This window comes from Nomascus leucogenys, chromosome 1a, assembly GCF_006542625.1.
Source record: "Nomascus leucogenys isolate Asia chromosome 1a, Asia_NLE_v1, whole genome shotgun sequence".
Taxonomy (NCBI): Eukaryota; Metazoa; Chordata; class Mammalia; order Primates; family Hylobatidae; genus Nomascus; species Nomascus leucogenys.
The window spans coordinates 36,231,045-36,251,069 of NC_044381.1; the positions used below are offsets into that span (position 1 = coordinate 36,231,045).

At 46.9% G+C, this 20,025-nt stretch overlaps 1 protein-coding gene across 1 annotated transcript in view; it reads left to right on the forward strand.

Moving 5' to 3' along the window:
* Nucleotides 1-18,882, forward strand: part of GABBR2 (gamma-aminobutyric acid type B receptor subunit 2) — a 414,624-nt gene extending 395,742 nt beyond the window's left edge. The window contains exons 15-19 of the mRNA XM_003260548.2: nt 654-878; nt 3,591-3,773; nt 7,663-7,792; nt 13,088-13,205; nt 16,239-18,882. Coding sequence (XP_003260596.1) covers nt 654-878; nt 3,591-3,773; nt 7,663-7,792; nt 13,088-13,205; nt 16,239-16,404 — 822 coding nt within the window. The 3' untranslated portion in view covers nt 16,405-18,882. The remainder of the gene's footprint in view (nt 1-653; nt 879-3,590; nt 3,774-7,662; nt 7,793-13,087; nt 13,206-16,238) is intronic.
* Nucleotides 18,883-20,025: the final 1,143 nt, after the last annotated feature.

Sequence of the window (20,025 nt, forward strand, 5' to 3'; positions counted from 1 at the left end):
AGCTGTTAGGAAGGAGGAAAAGCAACACCTCTTCCTTTTAAAGACACTTCCCAGAACATGTGCACACCACTTCTATTTACAGGCATTGTCAAGAAGCTAGTAATACGCCACGCCTAGCCTCTAGGGCAGCTAGAAAATGTAGTCTCTATTCTGGGTGTCTATTGTGCACTTGGGGACAATAGAAGTTTCAGACACAAGTGATCTGCTTAGTTTAATAGAAAAAAGACTGGAGTGAATTTCTAAAAACACAGCCCATTTTTGCTACCATATTGCTGTGTGGCCTTGGGCAGACCTATTCACCCCTTCTGGGCCTTAGTATTCCCTGGAGAGTGAGGGAGAAGGCTGAGATCTTATCTGAAGTTCCCTTCCACTGTAGCCTCGGGCAGGTCTGTGCATGAACCAGTCATGGGGTGCAGGAGAACTGGACAGCTGTCACATCCCCAGTCTGCATTTGCTCGGCAGAACTCAACTCAGCAGGGCCACAAGTGGAGACAGATGGTGACATCCAGAAGACCTGGCTGACAGCAAGGCCCCTGACCCTCCCTCCCTGCAGCCCACCTCCTGAGTAACCCTCCACTCCACAGCTTCTCAGAGCAGCGGGTGTGTGCCGCCCTTTGGTAACGATCATCTCCCCTTTCTGTTCACCATTTCAGTTGTTCGGTTGTTTCTTAGCTTGGGAGACCCGCAACGTCAGCATCCCTGCACTCAACGACAGCAAGTACATCGGGATGAGTGTCTACAATGTGGGGATCATGTGCATCATCGGGGCTGCCGTCTCCTTCCTGACCCGGGACCAGCCCAATGTGCAGTTCTGCATCGTGGCTCTGGTCATCATCTTCTGCAGCACCATCACCCTCTGCCTGGTATTCGTGCCAAAGGTACAGGCGCTGGCCTCTGCCCTCCAACTCCAGCACAGGGGCATTGCTGGCTTTTCTCCATTCTCTAAAAGGTTTACCCATTCCTTTTTTTTTTTATGATGAAGACAATTCACATTATAGAAAATTCAGAAAATGCAGAGTAGTAAAGGCCAGGTTTTTCAGAAATCTCCCATAGTCCCACCACCCAAAAATAATCACTGGTCATGTTTTATTGGGGTGTTCTTTACTGTTAATGTTTTTTATGTGTTTCCTTCCAGCCTTTTTCTTAATGGCTAGGAGATGATGCTTTTTTTTTTTTTTTTCCTCACTCTGCCACCCAGGCTGCAGTGCAGTGATGCGATCTCAGCTCACTGCAACCTCAACCTCCTGGGATCAAGCGATTCTCCTGCCTCAGCCTTCCAAGTAGCTGGGACTACAGGCTTGCACCACCACGCTTGGCTAATTTTTAAATTTTTTATAGAGACGGGGTGTCCCTATGTTGCCCAAGCTGGTCTTGGACTCCTGGGCTCAAGCGATCCTCCAGCCTTGGCCTCCCAAAGTGCTGAGATTACAGGCATGAGCCACCTGGCCCAGCCTATGGTGATACTTTTTAAGATATGGCCATAACTATAGCACACATTTTGTTCTTTGCTTAATGTTTTGTCCTTTGTATTTTCCCACATTCATAACTGTCATTGAGGGAATTTCCTTAATTTACTTGTCCATTTGATCTTCTATTGGTGAGCACTGGATTTTAGAAATGAACATTTTTTCTGCATAACACAGTTTCCTTTTTTCCAATTATTCCTTTAATGTGGAGCCACAGAAGTAGTATTGTTGGGTCCAAAAAAATAACTTTTTAGTAGCCACTTATGTGTTCCATTTATTTGAAGGGCTGACCTTCAGACCACCTTGAAGAGAAATTTTTCAAACATCATCCTACCTTGCAATGGGTGGGTGAGCCAGAGGCCTTTCTTCTTAGGAGCCCCTGCAGTAGGGTGATCTGTGTTGAGGGAAGCCTGACCTAAGTGAGTCTCAAAAGTAAAGGAAGGTGGCCAGGCATGGTGGCTCCTGCCTGTAATCCCAGCACTTTGGGAGACCAAGGCAGGAGGATCACTTGAGGCCAGGAGTTCAAGACCAGCCTGAGCAACATGGTGACACCCCGTCTCTACTAAAAATACAAAAAAAAAAAAAAAAAAAAAAAAGCCAGGTGTGGTGGCACGCACCTGTAGTCCTGGCTACTCAGGAGGCTGAAGTAGGAAGATCGCTCGAGCCTGGAGGAGCAGAGGTTGTGGTGAGCTGAGATTGTGCCACTGCACTCTAGCCTTGGTGACAGAGTGAGACCCTTTACCTGCACCTCCAAAAAAGGAAAGAACAGGACACAGAGTTGCAAGGCTGGGAGGGGGTTACTGACCCAAGTGGAAGGCATCTGCCTCAGAGCAGGGGAGAGGAAAGATCACCTGGGTCCCTTTCAGCAAGCAGGCTACCCATGGTGCCTCCATCCTCCTGGGCATGCAGTCAGCCCCCAGACACTGTGAGCTCTGCACTAGAATACCTCTGGTGTACACACCTTAGTCATTCACACCTGCCCAGACTAAAGGGCAATGCCATGACTTCTCTGCCTGCACTCTGACATTCTTTCCATCCTGTAAAAGAGGCTAGATGATTCTCTAAGCCAAGCTTCGATTGTGGCACTCTGCTTTGTCATGCCCAATAGCTCCTCATTGTCCTCTGGCTCTAGGATCAAGTTTCTCATGTTGGGCTGGCTCTCAGAACCCTCGGGTCTCCTCTAGTCTCCCCAGAGAACCCTGTCCACTACCCAACCTGCCCTTCCCCTTCCATTTCCCCCAGGCCTCTCTGCACTGGCAGACGCCAGTTCTTCCCTTGGAGTTCCCTTCCCCCCACCATCCCCACCATCCCTCCAGACCGTCCTCAGAGCCCAGCAGGCCACGGCACTGTGGTAGGCTGTCCCTGCTACCCGCTGGCCTGGTGAAGATTGAGTCCTTCCTTCATCCCCAGCCCACGCCTCTGGACCATGAAGTCCCAATGGGCAGGGGCCATGGGTCACTCAGCTCCTGCTTTCCAGAGCTGAGCCCAGAGCCTGCTTCGACCAGAGATGTTTCTAGAATAAGCGGGTAAGATCAGGGTCAAGTGGCAACTTTTTGTTTTCTATACAAAATGTCTTTGGATGCAGCTAAGCGATGCCCAGACCCCTGACTCACGGAAACTGTGAGATAATAACCATGTGTTGTTTTAAGCTGCTAAAAAACAAGCTTTTGTCAGTGACAGAGCTTGTTACCAGCCTGCTTCCAGAACTCATCAACGGTTTAACAGAGGCCTTCGCTCTCCTCTATCTCTTTGTTGTCACAACTGTTGCCCTCGGGGCTTATTTTATCCACAAGGAGCAAGGCCTAAGGCAGCGTGCTAGGCAGCTGGAGTGAGGCCTCAGGGGCCCTGGTTGGGATGCAGGTGGCATCAGGGTCAGGAGACTAGCCTCTTAGTGACCAGGAAGGACATGGAGGCTTGGTGAGGGGAAGGGGCCTGCCCCAGGTCACACACAAGCGAGTAGCAGAGTCTGGCCTGAGCCTAGGTCTCCTGACTCCCAGCCTGTGGCTTTCCTGGGGCCTCTTGTCGCCTCCAGAGCAGGATCTGCTTGGGAGAGTCTGCCAAGTGGGATGGGAGGAAGGACCCAGGGCTCTCTCTTCAACCCCGCCCCCACCTTTATCCTTTCAGCTCATCACCCTGAGAACAAACCCAGATGCAGCAACGCAGAACAGGCGATTCCAGTTCACTCAGAATCAGAAGAAAGAAGATTCTAAAACGTCCACCTCAGTCACCAGTGTGAACCAAGCCAGCACATCCCGCCTGGAGGGCCTACAGTCAGAAAACCATCGCCTGCGAATGAAGATCACAGAGGTACCTCCCTCTGCATCTGGTAGCTGGGCCCCGTCTCCCACTGAAGCCCCTCTGACCCTGTGCAGGGACTCTCAGGCTCCTCTAGACCATCCCTGCAGCATGACCGTGCAGTCGCATCAGCTGCAGTTACAGCTGCGAGAGCCAGGGGTGACATAAACCACATAGAGGCATTTGTCAGAATCCAACACGAGCCTCTTGCCCACCTCGCCCAGGCTCTTGGAGGCCAGCAACACCTGATTCAAGCCATCCCCAGACAGAAAGGAACTCAGAGAGATTTGTGAGCTTCCGGATTATCATAGCTTCCTACGTCAGTGTCTCTTTGTCTGTGTCTCTCTCCCTCTCAGTTTTTCACTCTCCCAGCACAACCCAGCAACCACCACATCTATATGATGTACAAGAGAAGAGAACGTGAAAAGAAACTTTTCAAGAGAGAGTGCTGCAGCAGACCTCGCCTTTGTCCTGAGGGTTCTCAACTGGTTCTTGAATATTCCAGAGAGACCAGAGCCAGATTGCCTTGTGCCCAAGCCAGGCTTGGCTTGTAGACCAGAGAAGGGAAAACAAATTACCTCCCCTCCTCTACCCCTCCCTTTGGGTTGGAGGTATGCCTGGACCCATGCTCTGCAGGCTGTGTGTTGCTTTAATAGAGGAATTCTGATTAGGCAGGGGGACAGGAAAGGGACCAAGGAAAGTACATTGGTTACAATGCTGGCTAAACAAGGCCCCAAAATAAAGTGGCCCAGAGAAAATATGTTTATTTCCCTTTTACCTAATGGCCATGAAAAGAGAGGCCCCGGGTGGGGCAGCTCTGCTTCCCAAGGTCATTGCTGGGTTCGGTTCCTGCCCTCTGGTTTCCCCCACTCTCCAGGGCGTTCTCTTCATTCATAGCGGGAGAGCTGGGTGGACGACATGTCCTGTTCACAGTGTCAGGAGGGGAAGAGATAGAAAGTCCATGGAGGGATTGCCTTTTAAGCAGTAACACCAAAAATTGTGCACATTTTGGTTCTGCCCTAGTCACATCTGCAAAAACTGACATGAGCACACCTAGTGAGAGAGGAGGCTGGGAAACGTCGTCTCTAGCTGGACAGCTGCAAGGAAGAAGTGAGACATAGGGTTGCCAGATTAGATACAGGATGCCCAGTTAAATTCAAACTTCAGATCAACAACCAATCATATTTTCAGTAAAAGTATAGCCCGAATAATACTTGGACATACTTATACTAAAAAAGAACTCATCTGAAACTCAAATTTGACTGGACATTCTGGATTTTTATTTGCTAGATCTGGCAGCCCTTTGAGGGGTTCACAGAATTCTGCCACAGAGAGCCACCACACAGTTGTCTGTGCACCTAAAGATGACTGCTTTAGGATAAGGCAACCCACCATCAGCTGCCAGAGCAAACTGAGAAGGGTTTCTGTCCCCCAAAGCCCATTACAGGCTCTGTTTCAATATCAGACCTCTCGTAATATCAGTACTACCATGTCACTGTGCATTTAGCTTCTACTTGCACACTTCAGCAATGAAGAGTTCACTCACGTTAGGAAACCCAAGCCGCTATTTAAAACTCTAAAATGTTGTGTTATTTTTCCTGGAAATGAATCACAATCTGGCCTCCTGTTGTCCCCACCCTTTGATCCTACTCCTGCCATTTAAGTCACATGGAAAAGAGTATCACTCTCCCTCCTCCTCCACGTGAAAACGTATTAAACAGTTTCATGGCTGTGTTCCTGACATCAGAACAGCATCTGATAGTTTATCAGGTCTCCTCCCTTATACTACAGCAGGATGCTGTTTGGAAAAATCCTCTAACCGTGTTTTTCCTGTGCTCTTGCACCAACACAACAGTCAACACAGAAGACTTCTGTGACCAAATGTGTGTGGGGTTTTCCCCACCAGCAAGCAGCAGGCACCCGCTGGGTGCCTCCAGTTCAATTCCAATACTACGTGTCTAGAGATAGCTTCAGATCCCACAGGTTGAGGGCTCAGTCCCCAAGGCTCCCCCTGACCCCCACCCCACCCTCAGATACCAGTCACAAGTCAGGCCTCTGGAACTTCTGACCAACCAGCTTCAAGTTGGGACTCCCAGGATCCTGCTTTGGGTTGAATTAATTTGCTAGAAGGGCTTACGGAACCCAGGGAAACACATTTACCAGCTTATTACCAAGGACATGAAGGAAGAGATGCACAGAGCAAGGGTGGGTGAAGGGGTGTGGAGCCTCCCTGCCTCCCTGGGCCCCATGATCCAGGAACCTTCACGTGTTCAGCTACCCGGAAAATCTTCATACCCTGTTCTTTTTAGTTTTTCTGGAGGCTTCATTACACGAGGCATGATTGACAACTGTGTAGAAATGTGATTGGACAAAAACGCATGATCTAAACCCAGCAAGGCCTTTCTGTTCGGACTTTTCTTGGCCTCTCCGTAGCATTCCTTCCTCCAGGGTATGGGACAAGACTCTGTCTGTGATAAAGGTCTTTTGACCTACAATCAGATTAGAGTCCTGCCTTGAGCAGGTGAGAAAGGACAGGAGAAGGTCAGAGAGAGTGATTCGGTTTCATGAGACCTGCTCCTGAGGCCTAAAATGCTCTGACATTATAACAAAAGACTCTTTACAAGAGATATAGCAGCCAGGAATCACGGATGAAAGCCATTCTATTACACAGATATGGTAATATCACAGATGTTCACCACCCATCCCGACTACCACCCCCAACAACTACCAACACTCATATTGCCCAGGCTTCTCTGGGGCTGAATTGCCCCAGGACTTGCACCTGATTTTTGTATAACCTGGGAATGGGCCAGGTGCCATGGCTCACACCTGTAATCCCAACGCTTTGGGAGGCTAAAGTGTGAGGATCGCTCAAGCCCAGGAGTTCGAGACTGGCCTGGGCAACATAGAGAAACCTTGTCTCCAAAAATAAAAACGTGGGGATGACTGGGACCCATCCTGATTAACTCCTCTGAGTGAGCCCCTGCAGGTCAGAGTCTCCATGATAGTGTGAGGCTCAGAGCTCGCAAGCCGTGCGTGTCTATCCTCCCCACTATGGGTCCTATTAAGTATCAATAATAGTAATTATAAGGCCAGGCACAGTAGTTCATGCCTGTAAACCCAGCACTTTGGGAGGCCAAAGTGAGAGGACTGCTTGAGCTCAGGAGTTCAAGACCAGCCTGAGGAACATAGAGAGACCCCATCTGTACCAAAAAACAAAAAAATTAGCCAGGCATGGTGGCATGCACATGTAGTCCCAGCTACTCAGGAGGGTGAGGTGGGAGGATCGCTTGAGCCTACGAGGTCAAGGTTGCAGTAAACGATAATTGCACCACTGCACTCTAATCTGGGTGACAGAGTGAGACCCTGTCATAATAGTAATATTATTATAGTAGCAAGTTACCCTTATTATGTGTCAGACACCGGGCTAAACTTTCCATGTATTATCTTGTTTGATCTTCACAACCTCCCCCTGAGGTAGGTGCTATTATTACCCTATTCTACAGAAAAAGGAATTGAGACTGGGTTCTCACAAGCCAGAAGAACGTCACTGCAAGTAAGGGGCAGCCTTGGGTTTGCATGAGGCCTGTCCAGAGCCTGAGCTCTTATGCTCTCCCTGCCCTACCTCCCTGGGCTTGCTTGTCTGCTTCATCAAGGCCCAAGCCTACACTGAACACATAATTGCAAAGCCCAGGTCCCTCTTATCATAGCTTCTCCTTGAACAAAGAGCTGCCAGGGTCCTTCTGCATCTCCTCACCAAAATGCAGTAACCCCTCTGATTCTCAGGGCACTCCTGAATACAGGTAAAGGCCCAGCCATGTGAGCTACCTTTTGGCCCTAGTGGCCTAGCTGCCAGGGCTGGGCCAGGGACCCTGACTCAACTGGAACCTTTGTCTTCTAGCTGGATAAAGACTTGGAAGAGGTCACCATGCAGCTGCAGGACACACCAGAAAAGACCACCTACATTAAACAGAACCACTACCAAGAGCTCAATGACATCCTCAACCTGGGAAACTTCACTGAGAGCACAGGTAAGAGAGCCAGGGCCCCAGAATGTGGTAGCGACCTTGGTTTCAAACACCAGCTGTTCATCTTCCATTTTTTAGATGAAGAAACTGAGGCTCAGACAGGGCGCGGGACTGGGCTGAAGTCACACACGCAGAGCTGGAGCACCTGGAACCTCTGTCCGCTGACCACAGTTCAGTGTCTGCTTTGAGCCCCACCTTGCCTGGGCCTGGGGCTTCGATTTCTCATCCCTCGGCTTCCAGTTCCACACCTACACACTGGGGCCAGCATTCCCAGTGCCCTGACTGGGGGCAGGCACGTTTTATTTTCCCTTTTCTTCTTAATGAATAGTTTATCCTTTCTTCTCTGAACAGTATTTCACTGTTTCAAACACACCTCATCAATGTGCAAGAAAAGAATGGTCAGTTAGTTATGATAGAATGCTTAATCTCACCACCCACTTGGGAATTGCAAGCTACAATAACACAAACCTGCCAGGCACAATGGCTCATACCTGTAATCCCAGCATTTTGGGAGGCCAAGGCTAGAGAATCACTTAGAGTCCAGGAATTTGAGATCAGCCTGGACAACATAGCAAGACCCCATCTCTACAAAAATAAATTTTAAAAAAAACCACACAAACCATTTTTGCCTACCTTTTGGAAAAAAAAATTTAAAGGTTACCAGAGTTGGTAAGAGTATTTGGAAATGAGCATTCTCCTGCAATGCATTAGAAGTCAGTCTGACACTGTCTAAATGCTCCATGTTAAACCTCTTGCCCTGGCAGTTCTACTAGCAGGAACCTGCCCCTTGCAAATACTCCCAGGTGTGCAGAGATGAACACAGAGATGTTCATCACAGTGCTGTCTGTAGATGAGAAAAACTGCAGTTAACTTAAATGTTCATTATTTGGGGGTGGTTTCATTAATTAAGATATAGCCAAACATGGCACATTTTATAGCTATTAAAAAGTGAGGTGAGTCTATTTGTGCAGAAATGGAAAGATCTCCAGGTGAAAAAAGCAAGATGAAAGCCAACATTATGATTATGGGACACACAAATGCATACACGTGTGTGTGAATGCATTTTTTAAAAGGTTTAGAAAAACAAACAGCAAATTGCTAACAGTATTCACTCGTGTGAAAAGAAATAGTATTGTGGAAAGTGAGTGAGAAGGGACTATTTTACGTTACTTTTTTTTTTTTTTTTTTTAATAAGATGGAGTCTCACTCTGTCACCCAGGCTGGAGTGCAGTGGCGTGATCCCACCTCACTGCAACCTCTGCCTCCCAGGTTCAAGCAATTCTCCTGCCTCAGCCTCCTTAGTAGCTGGGGTTACAGGTGCCCACCACCATGCCCAGCTAATTTTTGTATTTTTTTTTTTTAGTAGAGACAGGGTTTCACCATGTTGGCCAGGCTGGTCTAGAACTCCTGACCTCAAGTGATTCGCCTGCCTCAGCCTCCCAAAGTGCTGGGATTACAGGCACGAGCCACCACGCCCGGCCACATTACCTTTTTTGTATTTCTCTATGGCTTGAATTTTTCCATTAGCATGTGTTCATCAATTTGTTATAACATTATTTTAAATCAATGAAAAAAATCTTTGTTTCTTTTATTTATTTTATTTATTTATTTTTTATTTTTTTGAGACGGAGTTTCACTCTTGTTGCCCAGGCTGGAGTGCAATGGCACGATCTCGGCTCACTGCAACCTCCACCTCCCAAGTTCAAGCAATTCTTCTGCCTCAGCCTCCTGAGTAGCTGGGATTACAGGTGCCTGCCACTGCACCCAGCTAATTTTTTTGTACTTTTAGTAGAGACGGGGTTTCACCATGTTGGCCAGGCTGGTCTCGAACTCCTGACCTCAGGTGATCCACCCACCTCAGCCTCCCAAAGTACTGGGATTACAGGCGTAAGCCACCATGCCTGGCCTTTTATTCTGATTATATAAGTAATAAGTGGTCTTATTACAGTAGCAATATTCTATAATTAATATTATATAACATGGTTATTGCAAAAACGTTTAAATTGAGATAACAAGGAAATTACAAGAATAAAAATTTTGTGAGAAAAAAGGAATTGTTCAATAAATTTCATTGGGATAAATGTGTAGGCATCTGGAGGAGAATAAGGTAGATCCTAAACTCACACCTACACAAAAATTAATTCCGATGAATAAAATATTTAAATATAAAAAATGAAAACATGAAAGTACTAGAAGAAACCAAAGTAAAATTTTTAAAAAATAATCTCAGAGAGAGGAGGACCTGTCTCAGTTTGATGCAAAACAGAAATCACAAAAGGAAAGGTTGAGAAATTTAGGTACAAAAAGAATTTCTTTCATAATGCAAAAGCCATGATACGTACAGTCAAAAAATCAAACAAAGGCAAAAATTAACTCAGATAACAAGCTTATGCCCTTATATATAAGGAGAAATGATATGTAACAATACAAAATGTATAATTATATACCAATTAGTAAGAAAAAGACCAACATCTCAAAAGAAAAATGAGCAAAAGAGAGTTCTCATAAAAGGAACTGGAAATCGTTCTTACACTTATGAAAAGATGATCAATCTCATTCCTTATTAAAGGAATGCAAATTAAATCTGCAATGAGATATCATTTTTGCCTCAAAGACTGGCAAAGATCAGAGATCAAAAAGCTGCTCAGAGTGCCAGGAAGCAGGTTATAAGAGAGGCATTCTCAAATGCTGCTGGTTGAAACAGAAATCATTCAGACCCAGCAATCCCACTTTTGGGATTTGTTCTCCATGCCTTAGTCTGTTTGTGCTACTATAACACAATACGGTAGACTTGGTAATCTATAAACAACAGAAATGTATTTCTTACAGTTCTGGAGGCTGGGGAGTCCTAAATCAAGGTGCCAGTAGGTTCAGTGTCTGGGGAGGGTCAGCCTCCACTTCTGAGATGGCACCTGGATTGCTGCATCCTCTGGAGGGGAGGAACTCTGCATCTTCACATGGCAGAAGGAGCGGAAGGGGCAAACCCACTTTCTCAAGCCAAGGGCCCTAACCTCATCCATGCGGGCTCCGCCTTCACGACTTAATTACCTCCTAAAGGCCCCACTCTCTTACACTATCACATTGGTCATTCCGTTTTAGCACATGAATTTGGGGGGACACATTCAGACCATAGCAGTATGGATATACAGTCGATTCTGCTGATTCACAGTAGCGGTAGTTACGTTCTTTCTGTAAAGCCTCCATCAGCAGTGGATTGTGAATACTGAACCATTGCTCCTATACACGATCAGGTTCCTGGGAGTCTCTCACAGGCTGACATCACAAGCTGACATTTTTGTCCACCAGTCAATATATAATTTTGTTGTATGCATGTTTCTGTTTAAAGACATCTCATTTAGGCTGAGTGCAGTGGCTCAAGCCTGTAATTCCAGCACTTTGGGAGGCCGAAGTGGACGGATCTCAAGGTCAAGAGATCAAGACCATCCTGGCCAACATGGTGAAACCCTGTCTCTACTAAAAATACAAAAATTAGCCAGGCATGGTAGCACGTGCCTGTAGTCCCAGCTACTCGGGAGGCTGAGGCAGGAGAATCACATGAACCCGGGAGGCGGAGGTTGCAGTGAGCCCAGATTGCACCACGGCACTCCTCCTGGAGACAGAGTGAGACTCTGTCTCAAAAAAAAAAAAAAAAAAAAAAGACATCTTATTTAATATATATGGTTTAATTAGCATTGCACTCACGGCCAACAGCACTATAGTTCATGCCTGATGGAAGCTTATCTAACTCATGTATTTTCTCTCCATAAGGCACATCACAGCCCTCTTGTGCTTAGGGACACTAGCCAGCACTTCAGTGCTGTGCTTGGGGGCCATTTTAAACAGCAAACTCACCAACACACAGCACAAAATGTGAAAAACATGTCACTAAATAACCTCCAGGAAGATACTTATTTACAATATAAAAGCTAAGCGCTAAGGCAGTACATCACCTTGCTTGCTCAGCCTCAGCTGGGAACACGTGCATCAGGCAACTCACATTTTCCCACACTGTCCATGTCAGCAAATGACCACAAAAGTATTGAAATATTGATTTGGGGATTACAAATAAATTTTAGTCAGAAGAAGAGTTTACAAATACAACATTCATGAATAATGAGGATCAACTGTACTCACGTAGGTGCAAAATGACATACATATAAGGTTGCCCACTGAAGCAAAAACGAAGACCCCTCCAGACTACATGAATCCAAATCTCGGGTGGGAACCTGATTTTTATATTTCTTTAAATCTCTTTGTATGGTCCTGAAGCGCAAAGAGAGTTGAGAGAATTTAAATCACCATATTTTGTGGCTACACAATATTATTTTGAATGGAGGTCCTATAACTTATGTAACTAATCCATTATTACCAAATTCAGATGAGTTCCAACATTTTAATATTATAAATGATGCTGAGGTTGAGGCTGGGCGCAGTGGCTCACACCTATAATCCTAGCACTTTGGGAGACTAAGGCAGGTGGATCACCTGAGGTCAGGAGTTCGAGACCACCCTGACTAATATGGTGAAACCCCATCTCTACTACAAATACAAAAAATTAGCTGGGCATGGTGGCATGCACCTGTAGTCCTAGCTGCTCGGGGCTGACACAGGAGAATTGCTTGAACCTGGGAGATGAAAGTTGCAGTGAGCCAAGATAATGCCACTGGTGGCATGATCTGAGTGACAGAAAAAAAAAAAAAAAGATGCCGAGGTTGAACATCTTGTATGTATCTTTGCACAGATCTTTAATTATTTCCTTAGGATAATTTCGAGAAGTGGAAATTCTGGGTAAAAAATAGGTCCTTTTATGGTGTTTGACACAGATCAGCAGTGCTCCCCAGTAAGATTATGTCCATTTATTCTCCCACCAGCGGTTTACTGACTATTCTTTTTCTTTGCAATCTTTGCTGCTCTATGAAAAATATACCTTGGAGGTTTTTTCTTTGTCTTACATCCCTATGTGCCTATGAAAATGAGTGTTAGAACCTCTTGTTTCTAAGTTATGTTTCCTACATTAGTTGACTTGATTTTCCCCTTTTTGTTCTTGGAAAGGAGAGCGCGGGGCATGCCACACACATCCCCAGCACACTGCTTCCATCCCTGACTGCTGGAGGCTTCTCAGCTCACTGCCTTGGTCCCAGGCGAGCCGCTACACGGACCTCAGCTTAGAGAACACAGAGGGATAATGGGCTCTTTTGCGTTCTGTCTCCTGGGGCATCATCCTACAAAAACTTGCATTGTTGATTTTTAAAAACTAAGTTAACCGAACATGTTGTGGTATTGTTGTTTTGCATTCAGATGGAGGAAAGGCCATTTTAAAAAATCACCTCGATCAAAATCCCCAGCTACAGTGGAACACAACAGAGCCCTCTCGAACATGCAAAGATCCTATAGAAGATATAAACTCTCCAGAACAGTAAGTACCTTCTCCTTGAGAATTATAACGGAAGAATAAATACGTCACTCCTGCACAAGAGTTTGCAATTTGCACCATGTTTTCACATCCATTATTTTATTTGCTTTCCACAGCCATCCCATGATGCAGTCCAATTACAATGCTCTTTTTGCAGATGAAAAAACTAATATTCAAAAACGGGAGGTGACTTGCTAAAGCTCACTCAATTGCTACATGCAGGAAGTAGGACTTGAACTCACATCTGTCCAACATCAAATCCCATGTTCTCTACCACAGCACGCTGCCTTTGTTATGTGTAAAATTTAACCTTGCTAAATGCATTTACTTAACAGTTTACTGAGACCTCCTGTATGTCAGGCATAGGTGCTAGGGTTACAGCAGTGAAGAAAACGGACTAAAATTCCTATCTTCATAGAGCTTCCATTCTATCTAGGAGGATGATAGCTTAATAAAAAAGCAAGACGTGGCATGTCAAACAATAGGAGCTTTGGAGAAAAAGCAGAGAAGGGGGTCAGGGAGTGTCATTTTAAATAGGGTGGTCAGAGAAGACTCAATGAGATGGTGACATCAAAGCAAAGACCTGAATATCTCTGTTAGCTTTGTTCCCACAGGCAATTTTAGGCCTTCCATCTTATAGCACATTGGAAGCAGAAGTTAGAAATACAAACTTTGAAACTTGGCCTCTGGAAGTGACAAGCAATGAGGAACCAGCAAAAGCAGCCAAATCACCAATTGCAGCATCATTTGGGGCTCTTTAGTATTAGAGCTAATAGCCTGTCAACCCAACTAGCTCCAAGGCCTGGCCAGCTTACAGTCCAGGACAGGGAGTGAGAGTTACATGGAATTTGTCAGCAGTTTGCCTAGCAGTTGCCTCCAGTAGAGTGTAAGCACCTTGAGAGTAAGGTATGAGTCCTTCATGCATCCCCTGCACTGAACACAGGTTCTGCCAGTGAGTAGGTTCTTGACAAGCATTTGTTGAATGAATGAAAGGCGAACAGGATCCTAACAGACAGAAGAATGCTCTGACAACCACAGGACCCACCTTGCCTAGGCAGATAGCCCTGCCCTGGGTGCTTGGACAGGGCACCCTTTTCCCAGGTCACAGTTGATTCTTCCCTTTTTGTCCTGGACTTCTTGCCAGCATGATCTTGCCTTAAGACACAGACTTCAGCTGACATTATACAGGTTCAACTTTTAACTTCAGAATGAGATCTCCGACACTGTAGTTCCATGCACACCTGTGAGGTGTCTCTTGGGAGGAGTCTTTCTGGAAAGTGTGGGCAGCACTTCATCTGTACCCATCTATCTCAGAACCCACCAGTGACCTAAATGAACCCCAAGGGCACACCCAGTTGGGATAAGGCTGCCCCCATGAATTAAATTTGCCTCTACCACAAAACAATGTGGTTGAACAGAAGCAGCAAGAATTCCACCTTCCCCAGTTCTGGTTTTGTTTCCATGGGGAAGTTACCTGAACTCTGTACTCTTCCTTCTTCTTTATAATGGGAATAGCAGTATTTCTTTGGCCTATTGGGTGTTTGTTAAGCTCTGGGGTTTTTGTTTCTCACTTTTTTGCACGTGAGTGGCCAGGCACTGGGAACACAAGAAGGCATAAGAACTCAGTCCCTTCTCTCAAGGAATGTGATGTGAAAGTTGCACCCATGGAGAACTGTGCAAGAATGCAGCTGAGCCGAGCAGAGGAGCAGTCACCTGGGCACATTTGCCGCAAGCAGACTTTTCAACAAAGTGACATGACAGTCATTAAGACCAGAAGGATGTGGCAATGAGAAGGGAGTCAGAGGGCAGCTCCCTTTTCCCTTGCTGCTCCTCCATCACGTGCTAACCCACACCCAGCTCCATCTTGCCTCCAGCTTTTTCTGGCTTCATTTCTGAGTATTTACCAAGGGTTCTGCTTAGCAGAGGAAGGGTTCTCTTAGCAGAGAGTGAGGACAAACAAGGTGATATTTAAACTGGATCTTGAAGGAAACACAGTTCATCATGTCAGGAAGCAGAGAAAGAGTCTTCCAGACAGGGAAACAGCAGAAGAGCACCCAGGAGCAGGGTTTCCAGGGAAACTGGCTGCCAGGGGGCAGGGCTTACAGGTGGAAAGGATGGAAGATTCACCTGGAAAATTCCGATCCAGAGACGGAACTTAGGGAGCCCCAATTATCACATCAGTGTCCTTTTTATCCCTTCCTTGGCTTCCTAGTGTTGGAAAGATAACACTAGTTACCAAGGAAGCTGGAAGAGCCTGTGGGAATTGGCCCAGCAAGAAGAGATGCGGTCCTGGACAAAGCAGAGGCAGATGGGAGAGAGGAAGGATAGAGCAGGCAAGAAGTCTTTCAGGGACGGAACTGAAAGCCCTGTGGAGGTTTGTGAGAGAAGAGAATGAGAACTATCTGGTTTGCAGCAAAGCCCTGTTAGAAAGGCAAAGCTTTGTCCTTAGTAATACAGACAGTCCCCAACTTACCATTTTTCAACTTTACAATGGTGTGAAAGTGATACATATTCAGTACTGTATTCAGTAAATTGCATGAGATATTTAACACTTTTTTATAAAATAGGCCTTGTGTTAGATGATATGGCCCAACTGTAAGTGTTCTGAGCACATTTAAGGTAGGCGAGGCTCAGCTAGGATGTTTGGTAGGTTAGGTGGATTAAATGTACTTTTCAACTTATGATATTTTCAACTTACAATGGGTTTATGGGAATGTAACCCCATCGTAAGTCAAGCAGCATCTTTTCTGCTAAGGCATTTATAATAATCACCATATCCTGGACCAAAGCTCAAGAAGACTCATCTCCCTTGTTTATTCCAGTCTCCCTGGTTATTCCCAGGGCAGTAGCTGGTACATATGGGCCCTCATTAAATACCTGCTGGATTGCTGAATGGTTAGATAATTGGATGGACAGATCTTGGATTCAGAGAAAAATATGCTCTGTCATCAGCTTTTTTAGCCAAAGCGAGTCCAAGGAACTTTCTGGTGAGCCCCCAGCTAGCCTTCACTAACATTCCTCCCTCTTTCTCTCCAGCATCCAGCGTCGGCTGTCCCTCCAGCTCCCCATCCTCCACCATGCCTATCTCCCATCCATCGGAGGCGTGGACGCCAGCTGTGTCAGCCCCTGCGTCAGCCCCACCGCCAGCCCCCGCCACAGACATGTGCCACCCTCCTTCCGAGTCATGGTCTCGGGCCTGTAAGGGTGGGAGGCCTGGGCCCGGGGCCTCCCCCGTGACAGAACCACACTGGGCAGAGGCGTCTGCTGCAGAAACACTGTCGGCTCTGGCTGCGGAGAAGCTGGGCACCATGGCTGGCCTCTCAGGACCACTCGGATGGCACTCAGGTGGACAGGACGGGGCAGGGGGAGACTTGGCACCTGACCTCGAGCCTTATTTGTGAAGTTCTTATGTCTTCACAAAGAAGAGGAATGGAAATGGGACTTCTTCCATAACATCTGCAAACGAGGAAGAGCTGGGCTATCAAACTTGCAAAAAAAAAAAAAAAATCTAGACAAGGAGAGAGGCACTAGAACTCCAGCTGGAAGTCACGGAGTGGCTCAAGCAGCCTTGGGAAGAGGCATGGGGCTTCTGAAGAAACTGCACTCTGCACACACATCACTGGCTGTGACCCCTCAGGCTAGCCCTTCTCCACTCTGGGGGAGGAGGTGAGAAGGGCCACCAGGCCCCCAGCTGCCAGGCCAGCCAACCCCAGCCTTCCTGGAACAGGGAGTCTGCAGGAGCGCAGACAGGCACAGCCCTGGGGCAGGCAGGCCGAGGGCTGCGGCACTGGAGCAGGCTGACTTACATGCTCCAGATGGGACCTGTGTCACCCAATGAGATGTTTGTTACTCTGGTAAATGCCACATGTTAACACAATAACACCCATTCCTGGGACCGTGGGGATTTAGGGCACGTCACTGCAGACACGCTCTGCAGCATTCACCGACAGTCTGTCATGCACCCACCACGTTGGCCATGTCCTTGTGTTCCTATCGGATGCTCCCAGTAACCAGGGGGACCACCCGAGCTAATCATGGAATGTCTGTTCCCAGCAAACACGATAAAGAAAGATTGTGCACTTTAACCTCTCTCATCAGGGCCCAAGGGCTGGCTGGGATTTTTTTTCCCCACTAACTTTGTTTCTGACCAAAGTAAATTGGAGGCATTCTGCTAAAAGACATCCCTGTAGACATAGGGGACAGAGTTGCTGGCTGAGGGCTTCCCTTGGCTTCCAGAAGGCAGCCTTCCATCCAGACAAGCCAGTGAGCTCTCCCCTTGGGATCACTGGGGTGATCAGTCAGCAGATTGATTCTCATTCATAAGATCATTCTTCCCTTTGAATTGAGCCCCTAAGAGCACTGGCCTGGGAGTCAGACAGACCTGGGTTCAAGTCCTCAGTCCCCTGCCCACTCCCTACGTGACTTTGTTCAGGTCACTAGTGTCTCTCTGAGCCTCAGTTTCCCCTCTGTAACTTGGGGTTGAAATAACACCTGTCCTGCCTACCTCACAAGGTCACTCTGAGGATTGAAACTTGATCTTGTCCAGGAAAGCTTTGTACCAAACAGTGAAGCCGCCCTGATCCGTGAGGTATGAGTATGACTCTGACCTTCAGCCCTCCCTACAGCCGGGGATGTGGCCCAGAGAAGCTTCCAGCACAGCCCTCTACCCAGAATATCCAGGCTGGAGGGAGGCTCCCAATGACTTTTCTGACATTCCTAGACAGGTTCATTCTTTGCTCAAGAAAGGCCTGAATGACAACGTCCAGGATGTCTGCACAACTGAGCAGCTCGCTCACTCCCTAAAGAAACCTATTGGCAGCTTCAACAGGCAGGCAATAATCTCTTCCCAGAACCACTGCAGTCAGGAATAAACTGTTTTCTCCACCAGGCTTTGACAAAAGGGCCCACAGGAATCTTACCATCGCCAACATTTCAAAGCACCCTATTTCACGTAGCATAGCTTTCTGCTCCCCTTCCCCAAAGAGAGGTTATGGAGGTACTGTAGCTTTTAGGGAAAAAAAAATGTTAACACATCACAGGTCAAGTTGAAGTCATTCTCTGTTTAGGCACTAAAAATTGGTGTTGTCACTCACTGTGTATTACCAGTATTTACTTGCTTTCTTGATTTCACCAAAACCAAATTTAATTTAAAGGACCACATTAATTTTTCAAAGGGAAAGAGACAATTAATTGTATATAATGTATACACACACACAAAAAAAAAACCTGTAGAAATATTATTCCAGCATAGCAGGAAAACAAACAAAAGTATTGGACTGTCAGAGGTGAGCCTGTGCGTCTGTAACCCTTTGTGACTCCTGAGCGTGCGCCGTCTTCTAGGTTAACTCACGAAGTACATTCTCTGTCTTACTGATACTGTAGGTTCACCCATTTTTTTTTTAATTTCCTCGCAAATAACAAGACCCACAGAAGTGACTCTAGCTACTTAATGGTTCTGTTCTTTTATATGCAGCAAACACACCGTCCATTTCTGAAGTGGCTTCGGCCTGAAGGCATTTTCCAATGATGTTAGTGCACAAAACGCTTTAAATTAGACTGGAACTGCCAGAATCAAATGTAAATGAGGAATTTCTCGTACCCCTACTGCATGGTATCGATTTTTAATAAATTGTTGCAAATTTGTTTTTATGAATAAAAGGAAAAAACCTGTCGTCTTTAATGCCTACTCATCCCAAAATGCAGGTCAGATCGGGCCATATTCCTCCGCTTAGAAACTCAGGGGACAATTCTGGGGTTGCCTGCTCAGCATTGTCCCTTCCTTCATAGACTGCCCATCCCAGCCGCCTGCTGACAGCGGCAAAGCAGCCCTGTTACCAGGTGACCCCGACTTCTGGCCACAGCTGATTAATTCGAGGGTGGGAATTTGACCCAGGCTGGGCCGGTGAATCACTTCCTTGGGATTCCTCCATGTAGAGAAATTTAGTCTGCCATGAAACAGAAAAAAAAAATGGAGCCGACAGAGAGATAATCAGGACCAACAGCTGAGTTCTGATGATGTCTGACTACCTGGTTAGTGGTGCCTTCCTGCGCTCCTCTGAAAGCACAGCCCTGATTTTGGGGTAAGGAAGGGGATCTATTGAATGGGAATCTTGCTCCCACCCCCGGACACAGTGATTGGTTCAGGAATATGCTCATTATCCAGGACCAGCCAATCAGAGCACTTCCCAGGGTTTCTGCCAGCTGTTTTCAGGAGGTTTGAAGGCACTCTGGGCCCTCCTCACCTGCTCAGTTGTTCAGGCCTTCCTTGGATTCTGTGTTCTTCTGATACATTGCCCTTTTTGCCTAGGTTAGTTCAAGCTGGGTTCCCATCACTTGCAATCCCAAGATTCTTAACTAATATGGAAAACCCACGACCTCCCCCCCCCAGCCCCGACTCCCCTTCGGGGCCTTGCCAGCCTGTCGAGATTTGGCCCCATGCTCCTTTCTAGCCTCATCATCCCATCCCCCTGGAGCCTATGGAGCCACCCCGAAGTCTGTTTTACTTCTCCAGGGTGCTGAGCCTCAGCCAGCAGCTCTGACTCATCTCCCTAGATCCCCTTCAATGGGATCTTCTCTTCCTAGCTCTGGACTGAGGACATTGCCCCTCTCTACGGCACTGGGTACATGCCGTACACTCTGTCCCCTCCCCATTCCGGACCCTGAGCTCCCTGAGGATGGGACTCATGTCTGCTTCCATGACGTTCCACTGGGCAGCAGTTCCTCCCTGTGGCTCAGAACAGGCTTCAACGAGGCTTTGCACAATTGAACATTTTGGCCTAGGCTTGTCCACATTGGTTGCTGGGTCTAGAAGGCAAAGTAAAAG